The sequence below is a fragment of the Lynx canadensis genome, chromosome C2 (assembly GCF_007474595.2).
Source record: "Lynx canadensis isolate LIC74 chromosome C2, mLynCan4.pri.v2, whole genome shotgun sequence".
Taxonomy (NCBI): domain Eukaryota; kingdom Metazoa; phylum Chordata; class Mammalia; order Carnivora; family Felidae; genus Lynx; species Lynx canadensis.
In genome coordinates, this window is record NC_044311.2 from 62750532 (window position 1) to 62766732 (window position 16201).

A 16201-nucleotide genomic window follows, 5' to 3' on the forward strand; every position below is an offset into this window, starting at 1 on the left:
TCCGACTTCGGCTCAGGTCATGATCTCACAGTTGATGAGTCCAAGCCCCGTGTCCGGTTCCGTGTTGACAGCTCAGAGCCTGGAACCTGCTTCAGATTCTGTATGTCTCTCTCTCCGCCCCTCCCCAGCTCATACTCTGTCTCTCTCTGTCTCAAAAATAAAATAAACATTTAAAAAACAATTTTTAAGCTAAATTTTGTAATCAGAAAAAAAAATGTTTCTAAGATAATGAAAAAAAGATTGGTTAAGACGTTAGGACATTATATAATAGACATACTAGGGTGAATCAAGTCTGAGCACGCATGAGTCTGCAATATCTATGGTTGGAACTTATAAGTCTACGAGCCATTGAAATTATATGAAAATCTTTATGCATATTTGCATTTTCTGGAGATAGGCTCCATACCTTTAATCAGATTCTTGCAAGTGTCTGAGACCCAAAAGAAGGTCACCAACCATGATTCTAGCAGAAACCAAGATAGTTGTTCCATCCCTCCATTCATTTTTGTTATCATCTTATCATGAAACATTTTTTTACTATTTAATTTCATAGTTCCTGCTAAAGGTAAAGTCTATAATCAGCACCAAAGTGTAAAATCCATGGTTCTTAGTCTCTGCCCTTCACTTAAAGAGACTCCCAAAAACCTTAACAGCAATCCTAAGAACAGGATAAAAAGTCGCACCTTGGGGGTGTGGGCTAGTCTTGGGGGAGGGGAAACTCCTAACAGGCACTGAAACCCTTAATTGTTCAGGACTTGAGGACAGTTGTCCAAGGCACTAATAGGCTTATTTTCTACATAAAGATAAGGAATTTGTAAAATAGGGGTGGGGAAGTAGGGAATGAGGTATAGGGATTCTGGGGGGCGGGGGAGGGAGAAGTCATAGTTGCATTTGAATTAAGAAAGCCCCATTGGATGAGTGGGATTAATTTAATCGGCAAAGTAAAACTCAGTGCAACATCATTATCAGCCTTAAATTGTTCAAAAGAACCTTCAATCATGAATGTACATTAAAAAATACAGCAAAATTCATGTTGCTTTGATCTATATTAATACTGCCTACACTGGGGTTACAATTTTTGTAAAAACTTGGCTTGTGATGACTTGTAAAGGTGACTAACCCCCAAGTCCCTGGGAAATACACGAGTCCACAAAATGTTTCACCATATCCACCTTGACTCCACTGACAGTCTCCAGAATCAGGTCCACTGCAGAAGTTCTATAAACCTTAAGATCAAGTGTAGATCAATAACAATTTGTAATTTAAGTAAAGAATCATAGGTTGTACCTGCACTGGCAAAATGAGGAACATTACTGGTGAAAATTAGGAATAATACTCTACTTTCCAAATGTGCTTTCCAGGTGGTTTATCACTGTCAAAATAGGCCAATTGTGGATTTAGTATGCAATTAAAGTGTCAGATATCCCAGAATTCTAGTGCTGACATTACCTGGCCGTGCAGGTTTTACAGGCAAAGAAATTGAAGGGGTTCACATAATCCACCAAAGCACATCGCTAGCCACCATCACCCAACTGTACTGATATCAGCACTGTGCAAACCAGAAATGGGCTCTCCAGGAGTTCTATGAGTTAGCTAGAAAAATTAGATAGATAGATAGATAGATAGATAGATAGATAGATAGAGATAGTGAAGACAAGGATTTTATCACAAAATGCGAAAATGATGGTAAGTGAAAATAATCCCATGCTATTGGAATGAAAAGACATAGAGAAATCGTACCTCCAGGAGTGATAAAAGTGAATCTCACGAAGAAGAGAGGGTTTAAACTAACTCTTAAAGAAGCAATTCGATTTTGAAGGTCAAAGTACAGTCTGGTAGATTTACCGATGAAGGCAACATTGTGGCCAAAAGTTGGAAGACCCAAACAGAAGGCTGGGCTGGCAAGAGAGCAAGAGGAGGGGAATGAGCAAACAAGTTAAGCTGAATAGAGCAGCCTTGGGTAGGGAGACAAACAAGCCTGGAAAGATAATAAAATAATAATGACCATGTGTTGAGCTCTTACTGTATTTCTGGCACTTTAAACGCATTAGTTAATCAAATCCCCATGTAAGGTAAGTACTTTTAGCTGCTTGCCTCCATTTTACCCATCTAGGAAATGGGGGAGTCAGGATTCCAACCCAGGTCAATCTGAGTCAGAACCCGGGCTCAGAATCACCACATTTTTCTGACTCAAGAGTGGGAGGCCCTTATAGACCAGGCTAAGGAATTTAGGTTTCAGTGTCAGGTGTAAAAATGGGAGCCTGGTTATCTGATAACCCACTGATAATGCCCATAGGCATGGCTTATCACTACTCTAAAGACTCCTATAAAAGCATCCCATGATCTGATGGTTTTTGCAACAAAGTTAACTGATAGTAACAAGCATTTGTTGATCAGTCCCTCGACTATAGGACTGATTTACATATTGTAAAGTGCTCAGTTCAAATTTTACTAGGAGAATCTACTGTATTGGTATTCCATCAACATACCTTGTCCTTTTAGTCCTTAGGACTTAATTAGGACTTGATTTTACCTGTTATTTACCCACCACTTGTGCTAGAAATATAGCTCATGATAATAACCAGAACATGTGTGTTTACTTTCAAATGTCCCCTGAATATATATAAACCTTCCTGCAAGGAGAGCCACTCTTTTCCAATAATACAGTCATCCCTTAAAAACGAACTTCTTCATCTTAGGCTCATGTCTTAAAAATCAGTTGGGTTCTTCAATTACACGTGGACAGGGTGGGACATCTGGACCCTCCTACGGGGCAAGGGTGAACTCTTCCTCTGCTATACCCACAGTAGTCAAATCGCTTCTTCTCCCACTGTGGAAAACCACAGAAAACTATTGCCTAATGATTTACTTCCAACCCCCAGCCCACAAATCAAAGAATTGGGTTGGGTGAGAATAAGAAAGAATGGTGGCCAGTGGCTATGAGAGAGGGAGCGAGTGTTTCCGTTTATTTTCTTAAGCCAATTAATGATAAAGCGGCATGGAGGGAAAGAAAGACACAACATGGCTGTGAAAAACTTTTTTTCCAGATAAATGGCCAGATATCAGATTCTGTAATAAGTACTTCCACCTATCAAAACACACACACGCATATACAGACACACATGCATACACACACATTAACTTTGGGTTGGAGCAGGGAGATAAGGATCTTAAAAATACAAGATAATATTCAGGAAGCCTTGTGGATATTGTAAAATATTGGAACTTCGAAGGACCCTTGGAAGTCATCTAATCCAGACGTTGCAAACCCAGGGTCCGTGAGACCTAGCAGGGTCCTAGCAGGGTCCTAGCAGACAGAGGTGTTCGGTTAGACCTGCAGAATGTTGTTTGTTGTGGGTTTTTTCCTTTAGCTGAGTCAACATTTTAAAGTAGAGAAAATGTAAACAATAATCCGGGTATGTGACTTCTCCTAAAAACTGGAAGACCCAGCAGCACTGAGCCCCTTATCCAAGTGGCAGCAGTGAGCTAGAACTAAGTAGCAGCTGCCTCCTTTAGACAAGGCTTGAACTCCTGGTTTGCCACAGTCCCCACTACTCTGTCTTGTTCTAGAATACAAGGCTGGGTGTCGAGAATTTAAATAAAATAGGAGATGGATTAGTGCTTACACCCACCTTGCTTCATTCATTTATTGCACCTGCCAATTTCTGTAGGCATTTGAGTTTACAAGCTCTGCTCTAGTCTATTCTCCTCACTTAGAGAAGAGCAATTCAGCTACGGTGGTAAAGTGACTTACAAAACTCATAAATAAGTTATAAATAAGATGTTCGTTGGGAATGCAAGCTGGTGCAGCCACTCTGGAAAACAGTTTGGAGGTTCCTCAAAAAACTAAAAATAGAACTACCTTGCGACCCAGTAATTGCACTACTAGGTATTTATCCAGGGGATACAGGTGTGCTGTTTCAAAGGGACACATGCACCCCAATGTTTATAGCAGCACTATCAATAATAGCTAAAGTATGGAAAGAGCCCAAATGTCCATCGATGGATGAATGGATAAAGATGCGGTATATATATATATATATATATATATATATACACACACACACACACACACACACACACACACACACAATGGAGTATTACTCAGCAGTCAAAAAGAATGAAATCTTGCCATTTGCAACTATGTGGATGGAACTAGAGGGTATTATGCTAAGTGAAATTAGTCAGTCAGAGAAAGACAAAAGTCATATGACTTCACTCATATGAGGACTTTAAGAGACAAAACAGATGAACATAAGGGAAGGGAAACAAAAATAATATAAAAACAGGGAGGGGGACAAAACAGAAGAGACTCATAAATATGGAGAACAAACTGAGAGTTACTGGAGGGGTTGTGGGAGGGGGGATGGGCTAAATGGATAAGGAGCATTAAGGAATCTACTCCTGAAATCGTTGTTGCACTATATGCTAACTAATTTGGATGTAAATTTAAAAAAATTAAAAATAAAACAAGTTAAAATTTAAAAAAAAAAAAGATGTTCGTACACAGGGATTATGGTCTAATGACAACTGGAGAGTATGCACAACTAAATTTGGTGTGTGTGCATTCAATGCCAAAATCAGTGGAGCAAGGTTAAAATTCCAATCATTTTATTTACACAGTGCCCCCTCCCCAAATGGAAGATTCTCCTGTTTTTGGAATAAATGTACTGCCTGTTTTGGCTTAGTTTACAGTTTTAACGTGCCCAAATTTATCCCCAGGGCATGATTTATTGAGAAGACATACAAAATGCTCACTATATATATATATGCAAATACTTCTAAAAATTAGACTTTACTAAAAAATAGAGCAGAGGGAAATATGTCTAAAAAATTCCTCTTCAGGGATACATGCAACCCCATGTTTATAGCAGCACTGTCAACAATAGCCAAAGTATGGAAAGAGCCCAAATGTCCATCGATGGATGAATGGAAAAAGAAGATGTGGTATGTATATACAATGGAGTATTACTCATCAATCAAAAAGAATGAAATCTTGCCATTTGCCACTACGTGGATGGAACTGGAGGGTATTATGCTAAGTGGAACTAGTCACTCAGAGAAAGACAAATATCATATGACTTCACTCATATGAGGACTTTAAGACACAGAACAGATGAACACAAAGGAAGGGAAGCAAAAATAATATAAAAACAGGGAGGGGGACAAAACAGAAGAGACTCTTAAATATGGAGAACAGAGGGCTACTGGAGAGGGGTTGTGGGAGGGGGGATGGGCTAAATGGGTAAGGGGCATTAAAGAATCTACCCCTGAAATCATTGTTGCACTGTATGCTAACTTGGATGTAAATTAAAAAAAATAAAATAAAATCTTAAAAAAAAATTCCTCTTCAGAAAATTTCATGGATACATTGGAAGGAAAATGATAAATTTGCTGAGTGATCACTTTTGACTTAGGTACTTTGCATGCATCACCCCAGTTAACCCTCACAGCAGCCCAAGATGGGTGGGTATTCTTACTCCCACTTTACAAGGAAAGGTACATTCAGAGGCATTCAGTGAGTGGTAGATGACCTGGCTATTCAATCAGGGACCACACCCAGATTCAAACTCTGATGAGCACATTTATAGTGTTCCTGAAAGAAGGGAAGGTGGCTTGTCCATGCACACAGAGAGCTCTCACTGATATTTGTATCCAAGCCTGCCCATTGCCAAAGCCCACCGAGTGCTCTATACAAGGACTTTCGCAAATGTCATAATTTGAACAACTCTGACACACAAAATTAATTCCTTTAGGCAAGTTCTTGAGCAAGGTTAAGAAAGTCTTGGTTCTTCCTGTTAGTTATAGTCGGTGACCCCTAGGCAGGTGTTTACTAAGGGAACTAACAAAATCTCTTTTCTAAATGAAACTTCTTCTTAGATTTGTTATAAAAGAATATACAAGCCAAGAGCATGTTTGCTAATGAATAAGAATAATAACTAAAATTAAAACAAAAAGTAATTCAAGAATAAGAGCTTTTGAAGAGTCAGGAATTTGATTAAAAATTCACTTGCTTTTTTTCTATAATGAAACAGTTCCTTAACCACAAAACAGCTTTTATAATAATGCAGAAGAGTAGGGTTCCAAGTAAAACACTCCCCCCATTTTAATCATGGCTATTATTTTTGAAAATGAAAATGGCTGAGGTCATTGTAGTCTATTTTAGGGTTTGCACGAGTTGGTGGCATTTTTTTCTTGGCTTTGAGCTCTCCATGTTACCAACGAACCCTTATGGGTTTTGCTATGTGTCCTTTCAAATCCCATTCTTTTTAATAATGTTTTACTTTATACACATAAATTAGAGTGAATTCCACTTTCTTTCCTAACAACTCCAGATGGGGTCCACACTTTCAGGAGGACTAGAGCTTGCTTTTTTTTTTTTTTTTTAATTTAGCATGTACTTCTTAGAACAAGTATGTTCCTATCTGCATTAAAATGCTGTGGGTGTTCAAATGCTAAAGAATTAGTAAAAACATAGAATTCGTGTAGTCTTTTTCAAAATCAAACTGAAACATGAGGCTAGCATTTGTGTATCTACCCTTTCAAACTTATAAAGACAGACACACATAAAGAAAAAATGCCCAGAAGGAAAACACCATCTGGGCAGAGTTCTACATCTACCAAAACCTACGGACTGGGGGAGTCTACAGATAGCCATTTAGGACACACCAGTGAATCTCCCTGTCCCCTATAGGACCCAGCAGACAAAAATCATCAAATATCTAAAGACACTACAGTTACACATTCAGGCCTCCCTTTCCATGTGATTAATATCTCACTGACTTTCTGAACTTAGCTTTATTTTTTATTATAATTCGCTATGACAGCATGCAGACCAACCTAAGATCCGTCTAAATAGCGCCTACCCAGCCACAAGTGAGAGACCATCTTTACAAAACATACATACGTACAGTGAAGCTCTGCCTCTTAAAATGCCTTAAGCTCTGTTTGTTTGTTTATTTTTCAAAAAAATCAATGTGCAAGCCCAATGTAATAAGATGCTGTAGCTTTTATGAAAGAGGTGAAATAATTTTAAACACAGACACACAATGAGTTTATTTATTTAGAAACTTGTTAAATAGAGTCTGGGAATTCAAATATTCAATGTTGACATTGTACAGAACTGGCCAGGAGCCAGAACCCAGTCTCCAAAGGGACCTATTGGACAAGGAATTCAGGCCTTTCTCTCCTCCCACTTGAGCTAAATAGGTAGAGGCCATTAGTTATACCCACAGCAATATCTGAACCGCACTCAAATAAGCTGCCCTCGCCAGGGCACTTCAAAGGAGGGCAAGTGTGTTTAGCTTTTTAGTGCTGAACTAGAACACTTTTGAAAGAGTTTTGTAAACAGTTTCTTCCTTATGTAGAAACACCTCTGAAGTTTCTTGTATGGCATGTAAGCAAGGGTAATTCACAAGGATTATACTTTTGTTCATTTGCTGGAGGAAAATATCATATCAACCTGTGTGCAAATGGGAAATCTGGAAGTAGAAGCCCACTGCTTCTGTCTTCCTTTCTCCCTCTCTTATTTTCCACTCCATTTGTTTGTCTCCTTTCTATCCTCTTCCTCACACTTGTTCTCACTACACAGCCAATTTCCTTGAATATTCTCTAGTAAACTCAGAAGGCCAGAAGAGTGGGAAGGGGGAAATCTAATTTTAGAAAAAGGACCGTGGCAAATGGGGTGGGGAGGGAACTAATGATTCATACTGGGCTGCCCAGCCACAGAGAAAAGCAGACCCCACAGACCTTTTTTTAGAAAACGCCTAGAGCACGGGTTCCAGCCAAGGAAGGGTTAACCATCACTCCAGAAAAATGTGCCTAGCATCATTACAGTGTGACTGTCTCCTCCGGCCCGTCTCTCCGCCCCCCACGTCAGCCCTCCCCAGTCCCTCTCTCCCCTACCAGGGAGAGTGAATGAAGGTGTGCCTGCCCCTCCTCACTTGAGTGTTCCTTAACCCCGGACGTGTGTGAGAGAGAGAGAGAGAAGTGCGCGCGTGTGCATGTGTGTGTGCACCGTCAGTGCAAACCACGCTCGAGGGAAGCAGTGGGCCAGGCACGCAGCACTTCTGAGGCTGGAGAGGGCAGAGTTCTGGCCTAAGTTTGGGAGCCAGGAGCTGAGCAGCGGGAGGCAGGAGGTGCGGGGGTCCTCCCTGGGTGAACACGGCCGGCCGCCCCTAGGTTCCTCCCCAGCTCCACACCCCACCCCCACTCCTCAACGGAGCCCACTGTCTGAGACAATTGTGAGATGAGGGGTGGCAGGGGCTGAGTACCTCGGGAACAGGACTGAGAGCCACTGGCCAGAAGGTGACAAGTCAAGTTTCTCCACTTCAGGGCCGCTTCCAGCAGAGGCAAAAGGGAGGAGGTGCAGGGAGAGAGGGGACCGAGCTAGACGTGCGGAGGGCAACAAGTCAGCTCTCCTTTGCCCTCGTTTGCCCTTCTTGCCCCCGGAGTCTCCATCCTTGTCCTTCCTGCCCCAGGCCACGTCTGCAGCGATAACCTGGCCCCAACTTGCAAAAATGAAACAAAGTAAACTCCCAAACGACAAGATGTTTAAAGGGAAACCGCTTACAGAGTTAGTGCCTTCAACTTTATAAAAAAAGAAGAAAGCAAAAATTGCGTAGAATGACGCGTTAATTTCTATTCAGTAAGCGTCCTACGTGTTGAATGTCTGTCGGCAGAGGAGGCCCGGCCCCGGGTAGTAGGGAGAGGCCTCTGCTTAGAAAGCCGGAGAACTGGGCTACCCCGCACAGACGCGCTCACGCACACTTCCACACACACTCACGTGCACAGCGTCGCCCAGACCTGCGACTTCTCAGCCCCCACAAGTAAAAGCCTGAAAAAGGAGCCCTTCTCTCCAGCCTTCCTGCCTCTGCAGTTAATGAACCATACCCTTCCACAGTGTTTAGGATGGGGTGGGGTGGGGGGATGAAAAGCGTTATTAACCTTCTCCTAAACATAGATTTTTTTTTTTTTTTTTTTTTTGGCGAAACACATCGAAATGCTGCAGGAAGACTGCGCTCCAAGTGCCAAATGCAATAAAGAAGCCCTAAGCCAGGGTAATGGTCAAGTAATGGCAAATAAACCGCCTTCCTAGAAGGGGCCTCTGCCTCCGTCGGGCGAGCGTTTTTCCTCCTCAAAAGCAGTCTGAAATAAACAAGTAAAATATGTTTTTTAAACAGAGCTCTGTATTTCGATTTTTTTTTTTTTTGAGAGTGAAGAAAAACACAAATAGGTGGGTTTAAAGGGAGTGCAGGCTGGAACCTGGGTGCAGGTTTCCTTTGTTATCTCACGTATTGCTAAGGTGAGGAGTTTAAGCACGTGAGGGAGGGTCGTCATCTACCATACCTATTTAAGAGCCTCTTTTTAAACAGAGATCAAGTGCACAAGTAACAAGTGCCCCCCTCTCCGGGGTCTTGCTAAGCGCATCGCCTTCTGGGTCTTTACGAGACTTCTGGGGGGCCGGTAGCTAAGGGGGGGTTACACGTTGCACCTCGTTCGTTGCTGTGATTGAAACCCTGCCGGGTGTCACTTTAAGGAAGTGGGGTGGGGGGGGGGGTTGCTTCAGTGTTTCGGCTCCAGACAAGCTGGGCAGACCCAACCTGACTTCTTCCCCATCGCCAGGAGAAAAAAAGTTACGACTGGCAATTCTGGCACCGCCCAGGTGCTATCCTAGCTGCCCAAAAAAACCGCTGGGAAGCCTCCCGGCGCTTGCCAGAGTCTGCTTGGCTTTTAGTTTTCTTTTCTTAAAGATGGGAATAAAAGCCAAGGGCTTTAGACAGTACAAATGTCAATCTTCTTGCTTTTCCCTTCTTTGTTTTTTTAATTAAAAGGTTTATTCCTCCCAAATGATTTGCAACGAATTTATCGTTTTCAACTATTGTGTAAATATATATATATATATATATATATATATATATATATATATATATATATCAAGCACTGGAAGTTGGAAAATGGGCAGTGCATTCATTCTGGGCTTAACTTCAGTGGGTACTGTCAGGGTCCATGGGATCCTGTACTGTAGGCAAGACCAGCACAGGACTTGGCCACCAAAGAAATTTACAAAACACAAAAAGAATAACAAGAATCCAGAAAACTACTGTTCCTATCTGATTTGTTTCCATTGCAGTGTTTACTCTGCATAAAAAAGCATAAAGCTGTGCTTTTTAAAGTAGGCTGGTCACACTGCCTCTTCCTAACCCAGAAAAAGAAAGAAACGGGTGAGACAGAGCGGCAAAGTTTTCGTTGGACAGCACGGCAAGGGGTCACTGACTATCTCCGCCACGCGCAAGGAAACTCACGCACTGCAGAGGGGGAAGGAAATAGCGCTTTAAAATACAAAAAAAAAAATCCCTAGTTTGATATGATTTCCTTTATTACCCAGATTGTAACTGAAGAATTGCATAAAGCAGCGCTTCTGCCTGCCCGGGGCAGGCTGCGCGGTGGCAACAGCTGGAGCAGCGCGAGCGGGAACCCGAGGGTCAGCAAGGGAAGTTTGTAAGAGTTCCTATCTAGTTATCAGACAGCGGCGGCGGCATCCTTAGAGACACTAGAGACAAAATGAGTAGGTCTCCTACTGGATGAATGACAAGTCTCATCAGATCGGAAAACGAGGTTCTGTTTCTGGATGTTGAGCGGGCTGTGCGTGCGGGAATGTTTTAATAGGGCGGCGTATAGCTTGGCAATTAAAACAGTTGAAAAAAGTTGCTCAAGAAAATTCGAAGGGTTTTGTGTTCTGCTTTCACTTCGGCGGATACCGGGCGATCAGGCGCAAAGCATTCGGCTTTCATTTCATAATTTAGGCATGGTTGAAATAGGCTCTCCACGCCCCCCCCAAAACCGTTCTCTCCCCCCCCCCCAGCCTCCAATCTCTCTCTCTCTCTCTCTCTCTCTCTCTCTCTCTCTCACACACACACACACACACACACACACACTCCAAACCTTTAGCCGGAATTCAAGCCCCCAGGCCTCCAAGCATATGTACATTTAATTCCTCCTCAGATGAAAATAAAGACATCGGCCTCATTTAAAAGTGAAAAGAAAAAAACAGGACTTCTACTGGCTCTCTTTGACAGTGTCGCAGCTAAGTGAAATGAACAACATCCAAAAAAGAAACAGATGTACTGATGACCCAAGAGCCCTATATTTAGGTTGATCCCAGAGACCAGGGTGAAAGGAAACGTATTGGGAAGTGGAGGAGTGCTTGAGTGAGGACTGGACGAAGCACTGGAAAGACGCCTACGATGACACCATCTCGCTGGGCTAGACCTTGGATTCCCACTGCCAAAGAAACCCAGCCCGCAGAGGTGCCGCTGCCTTAAGGCGCGGCTGCTGAGGGGACTTGGAAGGCTGGAAGGCTTGGGGACGTACTTGCTTTTAATATGCAAGAGAGAAGAGGGCGGGGAGATTGGGGATTTTCCTGGGGAGAAGCATCCTACCCACCCCTATCTCCCCTTTCTCTGGTCCACAAGCAAAACAATTAGCTGTTTTCGGCGAGTGGGAGAGCGAACGGCGGCCTGTCCCCTCCCGAGGCTGCTCCAACCTCGCGAGCTGACACCTCGAGGAGAGGGCTTTGGACTGCTAGGGTTTGCTCCGGGTCTCAGCACCTCAGAGTCCCCTTAGACTTGTGGTAGCAGCTTTTGGGCAAACCCATTCCTAACGCCTAGAGTCCCGATCGAGGCTTCCGCCTTTCCAAACAGTGTCGGCTCGGCGGACAATTCCAGGCGAAGTCCCCTAACACTTCTGCGAGAAGAGTGGGGGATGGGGGCCCTGCCGCCCCAGCACTGAACCCAATCTCCCTGGTCCCGCGTGACCAAGGCCGCTCCACGCCGGGCAGGCAGGGGGCGCCGGGGAGGGTGAGTGACCCGAGACCCCGGCTGCATCCAGAAATAGAGCAAGAGGCTCTGCCGCGCTCTCTCAGCGGCCTAAGGTCCCGGCAGCCCGCCCCCTGGGGGTCACTCGGCGCCCGGCCAGCCTGGAGCTCGCTAGAGGGAGCAGGCCCTTTCGGCCCCCTTCTCCTCCGCGGCTGTCGCCGCTGGCTGCGCTCCCTTCACTCCTCACTCTCCACGCGCTCGCGGGGCCTGGCCTCTCCTCACCTGCCCCTGGCTCCGCGGAGCCGGTAGCTCCGCACTGCCTGTGCCCCACCACTACCACCACCACCACCACACACACTGCGACTACAACCCCCACTCTCGTCTCCCCCACTCCCCACCCCAGTCGTCCCGCCGCGCGGCGCACGCCGGAGAGCACCGCCGAGCGCACAGCGCCCACTACCGCAACCGCCGCTCGGCGCAGCTCGGCGCAGCCCGCCAGCCCGCGCAACTTCCAGCGGCCGCCTCGCAACTTTTCCCAACTCCACCACTGCTGCCCGCCGCCGCCGCCACTGTGGCTCCCTCCGAGCCTGCCACCCACCCCAAACCCCAGAAACAAACCAAGGCTCGAAAAAGCTCCCATCCCCAGACCGCCCCCCCATCCCCCGCTCCCCCTCCCATACCCGGGACTAGCTGGTTGGCCAGAGGCAACTCTCCTCCGCCTGGGGGGAAGGGGAGGGGAGGGGGAGACTCTCTCGTCTTCTCTCCCCCCCACCCCACCCCACCCCTTCCCGCTTGCTCTCGCGCGCTCTTCTCCCTCCCACCCCGGTCTTGGCTGCCCCCACCCCCACCCCCACCCCGGGGTTGCCACAGCTGGTCGGTGCACGGGGCTAAGGGCTGCCCCGGCTCCTCTGGCGCCCAAACCAAGAGCGAGAGCGCGGGCGGCCGGGCGCGAAGGCTGGGACCGGCAGGTTGCTGGGGCTGCGCTGCGCCTGCCCTCCGCCCGGGGCCCCGGCGCGAGAGGCAGCTGCGCGCTCCCTCCCGGAGCGCTGGAGACAGATATGCAAGATGGCAGAGGAGGGGGAAAGCCAATAGAAAAGGGATATTGCACCTACTTGTGGCCAGTTTCCTTGCCCTGCCTTTGGATCTCATGCTGTGCCCAGTCCTGCAGCCGCTGGTGTGTGGTTGGGTTTTTTTTTTCTTGGATCTTTTCCTTCTTTTGCTTTCCCTCTCGCTCCCTCCCTCGCTTCTCTCTCTCTCTCTCTCTCTCTCTCTCTCTCTCTCTCTCTCTCTCTCATACACACACACACACACACACACACACACACACACTTACACACACTCACTCTCTGTCTTTCCCTCTTTCACTCTCTCTCCCTCCCTCTCTCCCTTTCTCTCAATCCACACTCGCTATCTCTCCAGCATTGTCAGTTCGGACACCTTCGCACATGCGCGCTAGACGCCCCTCCAACATCTCAGCGCCGCCAAAAAAAGTTTGGAGCGATTTATCACTTTGATTTGGAGATCTTGTCAGATGGCAATCGCCGAGGAGGCGGAGAAAGGGAGCCACGGGGAGGGCGGCGGGGGGCGGGGAGCGAGCACAGGGAACCAGAGGGGAGCAGACACCTCGCCCCCAAAAAAGGCGGGGAGGGGGGGGGAATAAAAAGACTAGGGCAAAGGACTGATTTCGTGTTGGAATCACCTATAAGCCTGTATCATTACTATTATTGTTTTTCCCACCATAAATTGCAGGAAATTTTCTATACATCCACGGAGAAAACAAGAAGTGGGGCTTTTAAAACCTTTTTCCATATTAAAGAACTAGAAGGACAGGACTCTTAAATGATCCAGGAGAAAGTGAGAATCATCCTGAACTTCAGGAAATCTGCTGCCGCCGCTCTTACTGCTACTGAAGCTATTTCGGCTTGTGCTTTCGGAGTTGAAAGTAGAACAAGTAACTGTTTTCTTTCTCGATGTTAAGTATACTACCAATACTTGCCATTCTTGGAACATTTCAGTGGTCTATTCCCATCAAGTAGTAATGATCACCTTTGATTCCCAGGTCCGGGCAGGCTCGGGCATTTAACATCCAAGACCTCCTGCTTCCCTAAGGTCGGCCGTCACCTTCCGGCCTCCCCCACCGCTGCCCCCATCTCCGGTTGCCCCAGCTCTGCCTGCCTGCCATTTTCACTCATTTGCTTAAACCCACAACCTTTAGGGTCATAAGAAAGGGGGGGGGGTCCTTTCCCACCCTTAAAAAAAATAAATTGTTGGAATTTGCTTTAATTACAGGATTTACCAATGAAGTGGGCACATAGAAATGGGGAAATCCTAAAGGGGCCAGCTGTGTTCAAGGTATGAATCAATCTCAACTACGTATAGATTTTCTCTTGGTACAACTGCCTTGCATTAAACAGGTTTGTTCAATACCTTCCATGAGCTATTTATGTCCCCATTAATATCTGTTGCAAATCCTGCCAGACACTGTAAAAGAAAATTACAATCTTTTCAGTCTCTGTGCTGCAACAGTACATCCTTGATGATCCAGTTAGAGGAGAAGGAAAAGAAAAGCAAGTCCTGGGCATGAGTTTAGGAAAGGCAGGGGAGGGGAAGAGAGATCATTGAGAATACCCTGTTGTGCCAGTTGTCATTTATTGTCAAAACTGGGACTGGGAGTGTGAGCAAACAGCAAGTTTCAACCCTAAGAGGGGTTCATCAATGGTTCATAGAATCTCTCTGTTTGAGGAAATCAAAATTCAAAGGATCACCCTGGCTAAGGATGCCCACCATTTCTTTCTCCGGAGTTGTGTAATTCTGGGAGCATGTGGCGGTAAGATAGAGGTCCCTGGAGAACCAAGTAAAAGTCCCAAGAGAGACAGACGTGTAATGTCGAAATGTAAGGAAAAGATAAAGGGAGCAAATGAAGTAATTACACAGAGCAGGAGTAAAACAACTTCCAAAAGAGAAGGTTCTGGTAAGCACCAGATGGGCACAGGAGAACTCTATCATTCCCTCTGGACTGAAAAGGCAGGTGGGGGGAGGGGGGTCCAATCCTGCTACAATTCCTGTTGCCCTGTGGTGTACTTCTACACAGCAGAGGTGGGTGCAAAAACACCAGGCTTTGGGTACCCAGAGGTCTGTGAATTCGAATTCACTGGCTCTTCTCAGTTTAGATGGAGGAGTGCCTTCCCTCAGATGAACAGTTAAGTTTCCTCAGAAGAAAAGGCGAAGTTGGGGTTGAGAACCATCAGAAAGGTAATAGAATCTCTAGGGAGAGAAACACTAGACTGGCCATCAAGATGTTCACAGAAGCTGCTTCTGATCAGTTTAAGGACTCCCTGGGGACCCTCACCTTGGCCAAAAGACACAGAGAAGACACAGGAGGATCAGGCCCCACCCATCTGTCAGAACCTCAATGGCCTCTTCCCGCAGGAGGGGAGAAGGAGACCCCTAGGCAGGAAGAGTGCCCTGCACAGTAGGAGGCTCAGCCTTGGACTTTTCATTTCACCTCCTCAGCCCCGGGGAGCTTAAAAAAATAATAAAAAGGAGTTACTATCCTCCCCTCCACTGCTCTCATTAATTCCTTCCATCTCATCCCCACGGGGGGTATATATCCTGGTCCACTCGCGGAGAGGAGGTTAAGAGACGTGCCAGAGAATTTTCTAGGAAACGAAGGTACCACGGAACCAGACCCAAGATTAAATAGAAAACCCACCTGTGAAGCTGCGGTGATTGTTTCTGCTGAGAAATTACAAACCACGTGGCGGGCTAGGGGTGGGGTAGGGGCTGTGAAGGGAACTGAATAGGATATGAAGGACTCAAGAAAATCAAATCTGAGTCCCCAAACTTAAAGATCCGTCAACTTTTCTAGACGGCGAAGGGCAAGAGGATGAGGCGTCGCTGGAACACCCTCCCCTTCTCGTTTTTAAAGTCCCTGGGGTCGCGGCCGCCTCTGCGAATGCCTGGTCTTTCCAAGAGTTTCGGGACACGAGCAAATCCAACCTCTTCCAACTGAAATAATAAACACAAACTCCTCTGTGCCCTAGGGCCAAAGCATTGTGACTAGACAAGGCATCATTCTTTTTGTTGTTTTTTTAGTAAAGTATTCGCAACATCATCACTTTTATTTTCAAACCTGAAAGCTGGGTTTTCCTTTTCTTTCTTCCTTTCTCTCCCTCTCTCTTTTTCTTCCTCATTTGCTTTCTGCCTTGAGTATTAGTTTAAAAAAAAAAAAAAAAAAAGCTAAGTTGCTAGTTCAAGTGTGTTTAACCTGATGGAGCAAACGCCCAGCAAGCAGCGGACTGCGCTCGCCGCCTGCAGCGCGGCTTGCCTGAGCGTGCCGACCTGGGCGGGTTCCCACTTCTAAGTACGTGAACCCCGTCAGTTCC

At 45.9% G+C, this 16201-nt stretch overlaps 1 protein-coding gene and 1 long non-coding RNA gene across 6 annotated transcripts in view; one reads left to right on the plus strand and one right to left on the minus strand.

Moving 5' to 3' along the window:
* The window catches only part of MECOM (MDS1 and EVI1 complex locus), a 560629-nt gene extending 547582 nt beyond the window's left edge, over nucleotides 1–13047 (minus strand). For all 5 annotated transcript variants that reach the window (XM_030329665.1, XM_030329663.1, XM_030329661.1 and 2 more), the window contains exon 1: nucleotides 12929–13047. In XM_030329665.1, coding sequence (XP_030185525.1) covers nucleotides 12929–12965 — 37 coding nt within the window. In that variant the 5' untranslated portion in view covers nucleotides 12966–13047. The remainder of the gene's footprint in view (nucleotides 1–12928) is intronic.
* On the plus strand, nucleotides 12844–15917 carry LOC115523541. Its single transcript, XR_003971773.1, has 4 exons — nucleotides 12844–12990; nucleotides 13566–13767; nucleotides 14106–14168; nucleotides 15685–15917. It is a non-coding gene; the product is annotated as an uncharacterized LOC115523541 (long non-coding RNA).
* Nucleotides 15918–16201: the final 284 nt, after the last annotated feature.